A 14,733-nucleotide genomic window follows, 5' to 3' on the forward strand; every position below is an offset into this window, starting at 1 on the left:
TGGCCATAATCATGTAAGCTAATAATTACATATAAGAATAGGTAGAAGTAAGTAAAAGTAGTTAAAAGTAAGTTAATTCTATAATATTTAATATAGAAGCTTCCTAGAAACTTCATAGACGCTGCTTTGACTTCATAGATGTCTTTAATTGACTTTTTGGATTAGAAACGTGGTCAACAAGTTGGCCATGTGCCACACATGTTGTTAGCTTGAAGATCAAGCTAACTATGTGGCCCACACGTAGAAAAACTTGCCTTATAAGTCAAGGCATGTGTCCTACAAAGTCAACACATATTGGAGGTCCTATAGAACGTCGCCACGTAGCCCCTAGTTAGATAGTATATATAGAGGTAAGAGTGAAGCCTTCTTCACTCTTGTCAACTCCTTTCTTGCTCCTAGTCCAGGTTCAAGAGTCTTTAATTTCTTGTCTTGTGGCAATAGCCATTCCAGTTTCCTTTTAATATACATACTTGTTTATATTTTGATTTATTATATCGAGATAGCCTTTTTGTGTATATTTTCCCTCATCGAGTCTTTGTCCTTGACATAATATCAAGTTTACAATGACAATTATATATAAAGTATATGTGTGTGTGTATTTTTTGTTGTTGATATTTTTTATTTATTTTTTCATTTTTTTGTAATACACTATTTATACAATAGTTATTCAAAAGTACCCACAATTCAAACCCCTCTAACAATTAAAACAAAGTTAGCAACCATGTGAAGTAAAAGCAACCCTATGTAAACAGAATGTAAAATCAATCAAAGCAAACAAGCGTGAGTATTGCAGGGGGGGTTGCTAACCCTTGTCTAAGCATGAATAATCATGCATGTACAAAGGGGTATAGAAATAATTCAAATTTTTTTCTAGAGGACCACTTTTGCTAAAAAAATCTTGTTGTTCAATTGAATGTTGTAATCATGTTGGAAGGAATTTTTCCCCGACACTTGGCCATCTATTTTTGGAGTGCAAGAGGTGTCTAATTGCATGTAATTAGCCATGTGTCTTCAAAAGCAGATTGCAAATGTGATGATTAATGTGGAAGTGGTTAAGTGAGCTAAAAAATCACAGTTGCAATTAGGCATGCATGCAGCCAGCAAAATGGAGTGATAGCATAGAATGCTTAGATGGGGTGACATATATAATCCATCTGAAGATGTGAAGCACATTGCACTGCCACAGATTGAGATTGTGAAGCACATACATATTCTAGAAGTGTTCTTTTTTGGTTTTGGACATCATTAGCTTCAGTGACTCCTCTCCGTCAAACTAGAAGTTGGTTTGTGCTATTTGAAGGCTTACAGCAAGCACCATGAAGTACAGAACATTGTCCCCTGTGCAGAAGAATTAGATTGTGGGGATGAGGAAGGCTGGGATGAAGTGTAAGGACTTTGCAGAAGTCTTCAGTGCTCCCTGTTCCACTATTTCAACTATCTTGAGTCATTGGGGGGTCCATGGAAGTGTGGAGTCGTTGAAATCATAATGTGGCAGACCCAGGAAGTTGTCTGAGCGAGATTTTCGGGTGTTATGTCATGCTGTCAGTTCAAATAGAAGGCATACTCTGGTAGAACTTGCAAACTTGGTGAGTGTTTCCCGAACTACTGTTCGATTCTATCTCCGTGAGCTTGGTTTTAGAAATTGTATAGCACCTAAAAAGCCCTATTTGAATGTCAAACATAAAGCAGAGAGGCTTGCTTTGCACGTGCTTATGAGAATTGGACGTTTGAAGATTGGTTTAATATTATTTGGACGGATGAGTCGTCATTCGAAACTGGCAAAAATCCACGGCAAATTAGAGTGTGGCGGAAGGCATACGAAAAATATAATTGGGATTGTATAGCACCAAGTTTTAAGTCTGGGCGTAGTTCAGTGATGGTTTGGAGTGCCTTTATTGGCTTTGATAAGTCTCCTTTGGTCATCATTCCTTTAGATAAGAGATCAGGAAGGGATTTTGTCACTATTGTTTAAGAAGGAGTATTAAGTGGCTTTTATTTCTTATATGATGACCCTGAGCAATTGGTATTGATGGAGGATGGCGCTCCAGTCCACCGTAGCTTATTGCCATTGCAATGGAGACGTGTTCATGGTATAGAAAAGTTGTTTTGGCCTGCCAATTCACCGGACTTGAATCCAATAGAGAACGTTTGGATGGTTGTAAAAGATTTGCTCAAACATCATAGTAGACCTAATAGTAAGCTAGAAATGATAGAAAAAATTCAATCCGTATGGGATACCATATCTATAGAGTGGCTTTGTACATTGATTTCCACTATGCCTTGTAGGATGCAAGTGGTGATTGCAGTTGGGGGTGGTAGTACGAGATGGTAGATAGTATGTAACAAAAAGCTCTCTTGATGTATATTTTCACAACTTTATAATGCAAACTTGTTACATCATGAAACTAGATTCTACTATCTTCACAATGCATTTTACGGCTCAAAAATGCGTTCATTTTTGACACTGCTGGAGCTTTTTGAAGTTCAGTGATTTCTAACACTGATTCACTTTGAAAAAAAATTCGAATTATTTCTGTACCCCACTGTACAATCTTCATCATCCTGCTTGGGAATGGCGATGGAGGAGGAGGAGGAGGTGGCTTTTAGGAAGAGGTAGGGGCCAAGAGGACTCATTGAGCAGCTAAGCTAGAAAATAGCAGCCAATAGAGAAAAGCTAAAAAGAAAAACGGCAACGGGAGAGGCTTACGAAAAAAGTGGGAACACACAGGCTGACGCAGAGGCAGAGAGAGGCAGAGAGAGGCAGAGAGGAAACGAAGACTTTCTGTGGGAAATGTAAAAGAAAACGCACAAAAAAGAAAAAGAACAAACAAACAAACAACAGAAAAACACAAAAGAGGAAAAAGAAAAAGAAAAAAGGGGTGGGGGAAGGAAGGAAGGAAAAAAAAAAAGGAGACGAATATGTCAGGAGGCAGCGCAATCATCTATCATCATCAGCATTACTCACTCCTCGTGCCGAACGAAGCATCCTCGCGACATTTAAGGCGACCCCAAACCCTAAAATGCCGACCCGCCTCCCCGTGGAACTGCCACTGCGGCACCTCATAACTTACCCTTGGGACTGCAGAAATACTACCCCAGCTTAACCTAATCTCACCCACCCATCGGTGGCAGAATCGGACGGTCAGTCAGTCAGTCAGTCAGAAAAGAAGAAGAAGAAGAAGAAGAAGAAGAAAGAAAGAAAGAAATAAAAAACCATAGAGAAATGGTCAAAAAAAGAAAGAAAGAAAGGGAAGTAGGAAGTTGCCACGCAGGTATTGGGTATTGGTATGTGTGTGTTACTGTTGCTGCTACTGGCTGCGACAGCGTGCGTGCAGGAACCGCCGCAGTAGCGGCAGTGAAGGGAAGGATAGGAAAGAAAGGAAAGGGGAGAGAGGGATGGGAAGTACACGACGAAAAGAGCGTCTCGGCAGTAGCAGGCAGTAAGAAAAGGAAGAGGAGTGGGGACATGGATGATGATGAATCACTCACTTGCCATGTTCGGGAGTAGAAAGAAGGAATGGAAGGAAGAAATGCAGGAAGTCACATTTTGAAACGCAGCACAAGCGCACAAGGGAAAGAAAAGCAATGCACAACAAAGCAAAGAAAGGTGAAACAATCAGTCGCCCTGCCTGGAGGAGAGTGAGTACCCACGTGTGGGGCGGTGGGGCATAGATCCAGCTCCCCCTCATGTTGTGGTGTTGTGTTGAGGGTTCGCCGTGGCGACGAGAGGGAGGGCGGGTGAGAGACAGGGTAGGTGCGAGAGGGAGGGAGGGACGGGAGGGGGATCCTCCTCTTCCCAATTCCGGCGCCCCGAGTGTTGGGATTTCGCCGCTTCCATTTTCCTTCCATGCTGCTGCAATGGTAATGTAATTAGACCATGCGGGTGGGGGGTGGGGCATGTCATGACCCAGTGAGGGAAACAATCGTCATGGCCAACACGTACCACCACTTGGTCCCTTCCGACGTTCAAGGACGTTGTTGTGGCAGCAGTCTCCCCTTGCCGCGTTAATCACGGCGCGGGTGCCTCGCCGCAACTATGCGGCAGCAGCGGCGCCGATTGCAGCTCGGTTTGCTGCTGGTGCTGGTGCTGGTGCAGTGGGTGGTGACGTTGCGTTGGGTTGTAGGAATGTTGTAGGGCGCCGCCTGGTGACTGACTGACGGACGCTGTGTGCCGCGTCGGCCCGTCCCGGTGTAGAAGCACCGGCATAGCTATGGATTCTTCTACTTCATCTTCATTCTTCTTCATTCTTTCTTCCTTTCCTCATTCGCAGTGCGAGACTGACTTCGTTCTCGTCCATCGTCGTCGTCGTCGTCCCCATACCGAGCGGGGTTGGCATCCTTGCTTCCCCGCCGCGTTGCCCCACATCGTTTTCCTTCGCCCGTTTCCCTCCCCCTGATGAGCCCGCCCCTGCTTCACGCCCCGCCGCCTTGGCTTCGCCTTCTGGTCGCTTCCCTAGCCTCCATCTCCAGGCTCTCTTCAACGCTGAAGCAGACAGACATCTCTCACTTGTCCTGGTCCCTTTGCAGTGCGATGGTGCGGTCTCGGCTGTAGTTTGGATGCCAGCACTTTCGTTTCTCTTCTATCGCGTCTATGATCTGTGGGGGGGGCGTTGATTGTTTCGTAGTGTGGGGTGGTTCATCGGGTATGTTAATCGCCCGTGGTCGCTGCGGTGGGCTCTGTTTTGTACACAACTTGGGGTGCGGCTGAGGAGGTGGTGCGAGATCGGGGGCGGATTGATGAGCGGAGTGTGCTTTGGAGGTGAGTGTGGCGAGGAGGTCAAACGTAGGAACTGCTCCTGTGCTTTTTGTCATTTTTGATGTCGGGTGTGTGAGGTCGTTTTTTGATTTGGGGTGTTGATGATGGTGGTTGGGGTTGATTGCTAGTGAGTGGTGATTGTTGGGTGAGGAGGCGGTCGCCTCTTTCGGTATAGAGAACTCGTGGGTTCATCGAGGTGTGGGTGGAATGAGGGGGAAGGGCTAGGTTTTGGTTGTATTGGTTGATCGGTCAGCCTGGGGCGGCCGATCATTTGACGGTGGGGAAGGCAAGAAAGGAGATCTGTTGGTGATGACATTTGATGGTTTTGCAGGGTTTGACTGAATATCATTGCTGTTGTTTCTATCGTGGTGCGATTGATGTTCTAGATTGGAGTCTCACCTCAATCTACCACGATTGATAGTGGCTCTTGTGTGCTCTGAGTTCTTTAGTTTCCTTTCGCCTCCTAATTATTTTTTGGGAAGGCCACCAAAATTTATAAATACCTTTTGGCGGTTCGATGGCGAGGGTCGTTTTGCTTGATTAAGCAGAGTGGCACGGTGCTCGTGCGGCTTTGGAAGTTCTTGAGTCCGTGTTCCCAGCGATTGAGCTGAAAATAGTATCGCGTATTCTTCTTTCACTTTTGATCTTCCAGGATGATTAGCAGGAGTAGGCGAATGTGTTTGTATTGTTACATTCGACGGCTTTTCTGATGTTTTTCCTGACTATATCGGCTTTTCCGCGTTAGGGATTCCCGCGGAGGAGAGGCCGATTCTGCTCTTTTAGGGTCGTTTTTGTCAGGTTTCTGCATGTTGCCTTTGCTGCTTGAAATTGCTTGCCAGTACAGGAAGCCCTCAGTTTGGAGTTTAAAGTTCCTTCCGTCAGTTACCAAGAAATGAAATGACAATCCTGCGACATCTGTTTTCTGTTCAGGTGCATTGAGCGAGCGTTACGAGGGGTGATCTTGTATCCGATGATGGTTAGTAACACGGGAGGGGAGTACCGACCACTTTGAGTGTCCCTTAGAAAATTCACGACCTTTGAAGGTTCGAAATTATGGAGCAAGATGATGAGGAGTTCGAGCAGCTCCTGCACGAAATTCCTCAAGCCACGTCGCCAGATACGCCGAATGAGATCCCACGGGCCACCTCGGCACCACCTCATTTGGAAGAGCTGCAGCGCGTGTACGGACAGAACGTTGATGCACGTGATTTTGGGTTGCAGCCAGACGAGGTCCCTGTAAAGCCCTTCATTGACATTCGATGTGACGAACAGTATGAAGATTTCTATAAGTCCTACTCCGGGGCTAAGAAACTACCTCCTCCGATGGACAATCGAGCTCTATACAACGACTTTCCTGTTCTTTCTCCAAAGGCTAGCCAGCTCTCTTACAGCCTTGCTGGACTTCAACTGGACAGTCCCCGCACCAGACATCGTAAGCACCGGCAGCTTGAAGCACAGCACAAGCAGCAGCAGGTTCAGCAGCAGCAGATGTTTCAACAGCGGGAGCCTTCACCTAATCACCATACCGCTGCTGCCCACCACTTCCCGAATTCTTCTTCAAACCAGATGTTTGGTGAACCGAAGATGACCTCTGCATTTGGAAACTTGAATTTCGATGGTAGCAGCGGTAGGGGATTGCAAACGACCTCCGACGAGACAGGAGATGGCCTGACCTTGAGTCATGGTGCAAATGGTGGGAACATTTCGAACAGCCAAGGCCCTGTGGAGTCCAATGGTATGTATGGTAACATGGATGCCTTCGGTGGTGTAGGGACGGTGGGTTACGGTGCAGGATCCGGAGCTTCACTGGAGACCTTTACCTCTAGATCACCTCCTCCTATTGATCTGTTTCCTAGAACCTCTTCTGCCGTAGAGGCGCTTGGTAACGGATTGTACAACGGAATAAGCGACTTTTCGCAGGTCTCCTCTCAAGCCGTTGAGAAGCTGTTGAGGCAGGGTTCACCAGGTTTGAATAGCTACTCAGCGCCTAGAGGTGGAGAGGCTTATGGATCCGCTGTTGCATCTTCCTATGAACAACAGCAGCAATCAGAAGTCTTGGAAGCTGTACATGCTGCAGCACGTGGTCAATCTGCTTCTACACCTGGTACGGACTTCTACTCACCTTCATCGCAGCAACAAATTTTGTACGACAAGGATATTTCTTCCTTGTATGAGGCCCAGCGCCTTCAGGCTCAAATGGCGGCTATTAGGTATGCACAAGCTCAAGCGCAAATGGAAGATGAGAAAAGGAAGCAACAGCAGCGCTTGATCATCCAACAGCATCAGCAACAGATAGTTGATCGCCAGAATCAGATTCTTTTGGCGAGTCTGCAAGCCCAGCAGACTACCGGCCCGTATGGTAGGGGGGGTATTGCCCCCACAATGAGCTCTATTCATAATCAAGTTGCTTTACAGAAGCTGCGTCAGCAGCAAATGTTAGAAGGTCTTTGGGCTGTTCAGGGGTTGGTGCCAACGGAAAGTTCTCGAACCACTACAGCCACTAGTATATGCAGGTATTATAATCAGGGTTACTGTAGCCGGGGTGAAATGTGTCCATTTCTTCATGCTCCATCCGGAGGTAGTACTAGAGTAGGTCACGGAGCTTCTGCATCCCTGAAAGAGGGTGCTCGAAGTGGGCAGCTTGCGGCAGTGTCTCGGGACGAACGATTGCCTGCATATCCAGAGAAAATACTCCAAAGACGAAGTGCTCGTGCAAGCAATGGAGGGGTTGCAGTAGTTTCTGTGTCCACTGGATTGCGACGGAAAGGAGATGGATTGTCCAATGGGCACGCAAATGGTTACAGCAACGGACACATTGCTTTGGGTGGCGCAGCCCAACTACCCTCTCCATTTATTGGAGATTCGCAGGCGCATCGGGCAATCCAAGAAAATTTAGAGTTTGATTCAAGACTGTCGGTTGCTCATCATTTGCAGCAGCAGCAACCGAAGTATACCAAGCTCGATGAGGTTGAGGGCCGTATCTATTTGATTGCCAAAGATCAGCACGGCTGTAGGTTTTTACAGAAGAAGTTTGACGAGGGAGGACCTGAAGATGTCCAGAAAATATTTTATGAGATAATTGGTCACATCACAGAGCTGATGAAAGATCCATTCGGGAATTATCTGGTACAAAAATTACTAGAGGTGTGTGACGAATCACAGCGGATGGAAATTCTGCGTGTGGTGACCACGGATGGAGAGCTGGTTAAGATATCCCTGAACATGCATGGGTAGGTTGATCGTTCTCCTAGCATATGAAGTCTTATTCAAAAATTAGGTCTTTAGACCTAGTTAGAAAAGTACATTTTGCGAATTTAAGTTCGTATATTGTCGAACTGGTGGCAGATAATCTTGTTTTGTTGCTCTCAATTATTAAATTATGTTGGATCGTAATCACAGTCGTCACCTTTCAGCAGCGTATTATCAGATCAGATTAGACCGCATATGAATTGCTAAAAGGAGTACGCTGTGCACTTTTATTGCTGTGTTCTTCGTTGGACATGCTTTCATGCAATTGATTGTTTTATGTCCCATTAAGGATAAGCGTCTCTGAAGGAAAGATATTTATCTGACTAGTTTTGTCTCCTTTTTTTCAGAACTCGAGCTGTGCAGAAGCTGATTGAGACATTGAAGTCTCCCGACCAGGTGACTATGGTGATAACAGCCTTAACCGAAGGAGTTGTTGAGTTGATCAAAGATTTAAACGGAAATCATGTGGTGCAGAGATGCTTGCAAAAGCTCAGTCACGAAGACAGCCAGGTTTGTGATGGTATTATGAAATTTATGTGGTAATTTTCGTCGTTAAGAATGAAATTGAATCGTTGGCCTCGGGTGTTTCCCAGACTGTCTTTCCATCACAAAAATCAATGACAAAGAATCTTTTTCGAGGGTTTGTCATAATCAGCAAAATAGAGGCAATACTCATTTTTTATGGGTTTTTGTAACAGTTCATCTTTGACGCGGCTGCTGCACATTGCGTGGAGATCGCGACCCACCGCCATGGGTGCTGCGTGATGCAGCGATGCGTAGATTTTGCTTCAGCTCCTCAGAAACAACGCCTTGTTGCAGTTATTGCTGCAAATGCTCTCACTCTTTCACAAGATCCTTACGGGTAAGTGGCTTAACAGTGTGAGTAGCTCCATAAACTACTGGTTTAGTGTCTCATGTTGGTGCATAGTGTTTTCGATGAATTCGTAATTCAAATATTTCCTTTCAATTTCACCTACATAGATTAGGTGGTTCTTTGTAGAATCAATGTTAAGTTTTTAATCACAGACCTAAGTGTGTTTGGAAGGCTGGTTTACATTGTATTACGAAATGTCGGTACTGCTACAAGTACTGATTTTCTTAAACTTTGTTTGATGTTTTAGGAACTACGTTGTGCAGTACATCCTTGACCTGAAACAAGGATGGGCGACCTCAGAGGTAATGCTTAGGCTGGAAGGCAGCTATGCCTTTTTGGCCATGCAAAAGTTTTCCAGTAACGTGGTTGAAAAGTGCCTAAAATTGGGTGTGGAGGAACACCGTGGTCGTCTGGTCCGGGAGCTGACAGCCAGTTCTCGACTCGGCCAGTTGCTTCAGGATCAATACGCCAACTATGTTATTCAGTCCGCCCTGTCTGTGTGCAAGGTGTGTTGCCATGACAGTTTTCGTTTCAATCCTGATACTCTGGTATTGACGTCTTGAAATGGAGCTTGTCTCGATTGTTTCTCGTTTATCGGAACATGGACTAGGTTTCTCTTGCAGTAATCAAGTACGTGACCGTAAATATGTCTACTGTAATGCATTGAATGAATTAAGTGGCACTTGGGTCTCTCCGTCTCACAAAGTGTTGTTTACGTTGTGATTGCAGGGACCTTTGCATGCTGGTTTGGTGGATGCCATACGGCCATATTTGCCAGCCCTTCGTAACAGTCCTTATGGTAAGCGGATTTTGTCACGCACGAATATCAAAAAGTGATGAGTCAGCATCGATTGGGAGACTCACTGAGGGCTCGGTGGCTACTTTCTGTACACTTCAATCCCTTTGAGCCTTGTCAAGAATGTGCTCAGTGGAGTAAATACACTCTGCAAGGTTTATTATGTGGTGGGACCATAACCAGTCTTTATAAATAGCTCTGGTTTTGATGCACACACAAGAGGTATACATTTGATATTGCATCATGTGTGCAGTCATCAACCATTTAGTATCTTTATAACGGATGTACAAAAAAAATATGGCGGTCAATAGTTGCAGGGTAAAGTTTTGGAAGGGGCTCTACTGTCTGGCGAACTGTATTTTGGGTGAGATTACGAGGAGGAGCAGCTCTCAGTCGTGTACAACAGAGCCCTGCGAACAAAATGATGGTGCTGGCTACCGCAGTCATGCAGTTGCTTTCAGGTTAGTACTAGTGTCAATCGACTCCAGAGAAGCTGTTGCGACTGATACAGGATCACCATCCCCACTCAGTTTAAGGGTAGAGGGTATGTATGACTAATAAGAGGGCACCCAAGGTGTGGGACAGCAACTATAGCCAGGTTGTATTAAATGCCAATTTTCTGCTGGCCGTGGTGGAGGGAAAGAATGTATTTTTTCTGGTGATAGACATTGTGCCGGAGGTATATGTACCTTATGTGTGCCGCCTTGCACTGTTGTACCGTAAACACTCACACTTTGTAATAATATGACATTGCCATTATCTAGCGTATCTCCTATCATTTACTATTATTCACCGTGCCATTTTTTTTAAGATTTAAATGAACCGCGATCATCTGTTCCTACTCTCAAAATATTTCAAAATCCATCCTATTCCCCCCGTTTCAGAATATTGTAGTGGACAATCTGCACAATATAATGGTGAAAGATCTACTTGTTTTGCTGGTTATGCCTCATTCTTAGTTGTGACACTTGCTACTTCGCAAGTTTTGAGGTTAAAAATGATTCTGACGCTGAAATATTTAATTATGATCCGTACTATTATGGTATGCGTCTATTTATTCTAATCTTTTGAGAAAATAATACGAAAAGCTGGAATATTATTTTCTCAAATGAAATGTTCACGAAAAATACAATCCGGTTGCTTGTAGAATTATTGATAAATTTTGAGTAAGATGTCTTAATCAACAACTAGGTTCCATAGCTCCCGTGGCCTAATGGATAAGGCATCTGACTTCTAATCAGGGGATTGTGGGTTCGAGTCCCACCGGGAGTGTATTTTTGCCTGTCCTTATGGGCCTGTATGACTGCCTAGACATGCCTTATTCTCCCAAAAATACTCGCTCCTCCGAGAACAATGGGAGAGAGCTCAATCTCGAGCTCTATGTCACCGAGCGTGGTAGTTTCTCCGAATCTTAGGTATGAAACGTGCAAGGGTGTGGTTTGTGAAAGAAACGAGGGTAAAGTATCGTAGTTTGCATGCCCCAATAAATGCATTGCTATGTCGAGACCACCCAACTGCGACAGAAGACGACAAAAATTTCACGTTCAGTGAGAGAATAGGTTTGACCAAAATCGTGATCAGCACTAAGCAATCGGATTGGAAGGAATGATTCTGCAGCACACTGTACCTTGAAAACTGCAACCAAGGAAAAAGAAGATTCTACATCCTCCCAAAAGGCATCACATGAACGAGGTTCTGATAACAAAAAAGTACAACGGCGTTTGCCGGTTGCTCAAATGGTAACAGCGTGTTCAAAATATCACAGAATTTTCAACTGCTCGAACTCCCCCATTTTCTGGAATGCACTAATTTCGAAGTAGATGTCGACAGGTTTGGCTGAGACGCGCAATTTCTCTTGCATGGGGTACGAAATGAAAAGCGTGACTAATATTTTCTGCCTCAGTTGTCAACCTAAAGGCGACGTCTCCAGCTGCTGCACCCGCTTCGCCACTTTCAAAATAATTTATGTCTCAGTTCAGTTCTCCTTCGTACACCTTTGCCCATAACTTGTACGTAAATTTCAAACCTGACAACCGAGTAAATGCTGGCTGCCAAATTGAGCGGCTGACCTCACCGTCACAATGGTTAGCATCACCCTAGCCTTTGTAACCAACTGCAGCTTGGCACACTTCGCCAATAAGTTGCTAATTTGCGGAACAGATGAAAAGTTCGCGCGAATAGTAATTGCTATTCAAGTTCAATCCCGTCAAATTAACCCAATTTGCACACATGCAAAGGACTTTTTTAAAGGACAAGTCCTTTCTCGAAACGTTGACATAACCCATCGACAATTTTCCCTTGGAGTACCCCGCTTGAATCCACATGCCTCTCGTATCGGCTGCACTAAAGCAACTGGACGACGGTGGACAACTACATTAAACCAATGCTTCTCACTCAACAATCCTGAGTCACCGCAGAACCACCCTACAAACCCAGAATTGCCTCTCCATAATTGTCACTACAACTCAAGCACCTTGAAACAGAATACCAAAGTCCTAATTCTCCAACCTCTGCAACCGTCTTCCGACTCGTCTGCAAATTGGAGCACGACATTGTTCCTGAGGTCGACGTCACGATTGCAACAGCCATGTCGACTAGTAACAAGTTCATGTTGGGCATTAAAACTCTGCTAAAGAAATTCAAAACCCTAACTGAACGGAATTGGGCAAACACATCGATAAGCTCAGAATCAATAAGCCTGCCCCAAAAATGTCCTCGCAGCAATCACGCGCTGTGTTCTTACAGACCGATTGGCGACATAATCTACGATCTCCGAGGGCGTCGATTTTGTCGGTGGAGACCGCCTCGTTGCGCATCTCGCAGCTCTTTCGGCGCCGCCGTTGTGATGAATTTCACCTTTGATACTTCATTCATCTCATTCTGAATACCGAATCCTTTAATTATTTCATTAACTTACATCCACCATTTTACAAGCACTATATATATTAATATATCCTTAATATTTTTAATTTTTAATTTTTGTTTTACCAGAGTGTGATTAATATTTTGAGTAGAATTTGAAACTGGATTAAAAATTCAACATCAATGACTTTGCAATTAAAATTTTTTACTTTTAAGTTGGTGGATTGTTAAAAAAGAATATCATTTGGTATGTAGATGTATGTGTATATATATATATATATATATATATATAGACATAATAGTAGAAATCCGTGCCATTGGCCACAAAAAAGATATAAAAATTTAATTTTTGATTGCTAAGTCAAAAATTAACTACTTTTAAAGGAATGTTGATCAAGAAAAAAAATGAAAAAAATAAAATATGGAAAACAATGGGAGCATTTTTTTTTCTTCCTTATAATTTAAAAATATAATTTGTATTTATTACAATAATTAAAATAGCTAAGTTAAAAAAACTTTAAGATAAATTACATTCATGGTTATATTTTTATGGTTATATTTTTATCTTCATTATTTTTAGGATATAAAATCTTGATCATATTCAAAGATATTTCAATAGTTCTACAATTGAATATTATATTAAATAATGACACGTGGTTTTTATAGCAAATAAAGTATTCCTTTACAATTACCGAATGAGCTCAAGTTGGAAAGAATCCATTAGATGATTGCAGAGCTATGACCAATCTAATTTGTAGTATTGAAATAATTTTTTGGATTCTATCAATTTTTTAACATTACAACATTCTATCATCATCAAATTTACTATGACAATATTATTACTCATCTAATGACTTCATTAATACTTATTAGCAGCTATAAAAGCACTCTTTTTAATCACAATTCCTAGCACGGATATGTTCCAAATTACCACATTTTAGGACCATCTAGAATCTCTTGCAAATTTTTAAAACCTTTTAGATACTTGTAGAATCTTCCACAATCTTTTAGAAAGTTCCAAAGGCTTATAGAAGCCTCTTTAGACTTCTAAAAACTTCCATAGAAAGTACTATAGATTTATGTAATTTTCATTATAGTATTAATAGAAGTCTTTAGAATCACTTTTGCTATCAATCTTATTCTTTGTTTTTGATCTTAACATATTTCTTTGTCAAAATTTGTGTCCTTAACAATTCTTCAAACAACTATGAGATCCATTTCCTACTCTGTCTAAGATAACATCACCTCTGTTCTTCTTTACTCTCAAAAATCTTGTTGCCAAATTGCTTCTAAACTTGGTTGCAATAAAACTACTATCTCTAGGCTTGCAAAAAAGATCACTATTAATAAAGAGAACCTTAAATTAGACAGACTAAAGAAGCTTACTATAGTAGATGAAAGGGCAATTATTTTCCAAATCAATATTGTGAAGGTTGAAAATGCTGTTGAAGTTGCTAAAAACCTTAAGACTATTATCAATAATCCTGTGTTAATCCAAAATATTTGAAATGTTTTCAAGAAATGGAATATAAAGTTGTGGTGAAGAAAGAAATAAAGCAACTACTATCTACTTGCCATCAAAAACAACGCTTGGATTTTACTCTGAAGTACAAAAAATAGACTATAGAGGATTGGAAGATGATTATTTGGTCAGATGAGAGAAAAATCTATGGATTTAGGTTAGATGGCAAAAAGTAGGTGTGGAAACAAAAGAGTTAGTCCTTGCAAGAAGATCTAAGAAATATTTAAGTGTGGAGGTAGTAATATAATGGTATGAGGTTATATGGGATAGAATAGGATTGAGCAAATGGTAGAAATTGAGAAGAAGATGGATGCTAAGTAATTTTTGGAAATTCTTGAAAAAAACAATTGCTCCTTAGCATTAAAGAATCTGACATTTCTAAAGAGGAGGTGATTTTTCAGCTAGATAATGACCTCAAGCATAACTCAAAACTAACATAGAAGTAATTTGATTATCATGGGATTAAACTAATGGATTGGTGTGCTGAGTCTCTTGATCTTAATCCCATTAAACATCTTTGGGAGCACCTCAAATGCAAGTTCAATACTTGGAAGATAAAACCAAAGAGTGTTTGGGAATTATGGAAAAGAATAGCTACAGAATGGAATACTGTTGAAGCAATTTTGTACCAAAAGTTAATAGAAAGTATGCCTAGGAGGTTGGAAGTAGTTATT

At 42.5% G+C, this 14,733-nt stretch overlaps 1 protein-coding gene and 1 non-coding gene across 2 annotated transcripts; both read left to right on the forward strand.

The window, feature by feature from the left end:
- Positions 1–4,267: 4,267 nt before the first annotated feature.
- On the forward strand, positions 4,268–10,434 carry LOC112282379 (uncharacterized). Its single transcript, XM_024519902.3, has 6 exons — positions 4,268–4,759; positions 5,687–7,986; positions 8,353–8,515; positions 8,704–8,867; positions 9,127–9,385; positions 9,609–10,434. The coding sequence occupies exons 2-6, from the start codon at positions 5,810–5,812 to the stop codon at positions 9,714–9,716; spliced, it is 2,871 nt and encodes a 956-aa protein (XP_024375670.1). The 5' UTR covers positions 4,268–4,759; positions 5,687–5,809; the 3' UTR covers positions 9,717–10,434.
- A 440-nt stretch (positions 10,435–10,874) lies between these two features.
- TRNAR-UCU (transfer RNA arginine (anticodon UCU)) lies at positions 10,875–10,947 on the forward strand. The gene has a single exon. It is a non-coding gene; the product is annotated as a tRNA-Arg (tRNA).
- The last annotated feature ends 3,786 nt before the right edge of the window (positions 10,948–14,733 follow it).

The sequence above is a fragment of the Physcomitrium patens genome, chromosome 5, assembly GCF_059467195.1.
Source record: "Physcomitrium patens ecotype Gransden chromosome 5, ASM5946719v1, whole genome shotgun sequence".
Lineage (NCBI taxonomy): Eukaryota > Viridiplantae > Streptophyta > Bryopsida > Funariales > Funariaceae > Physcomitrium > Physcomitrium patens.

Bases quoted from the DNA above. Each gene is read 5' to 3' on its own strand.
- LOC112282379 (XM_024519902.3), top strand. From the start codon at position 5,810: ATGGAGCAAGATGATGAGGAGTTCGAGCAGCTCCTGCACGAAATTCCT. The intron at 7,987-8,352 runs GTAGGTTGATCG...CCTTTTTTTCAG, and splicing joins ATATCCCTGAACATGCATGG to AACTCGAGCTGTGCAGAAGC. The intron at 8,868-9,126 runs GTAAGTGGCTTA...TTGATGTTTTAG, and splicing joins CTTTCACAAGATCCTTACGG to GAACTACGTTGTGCAGTACA.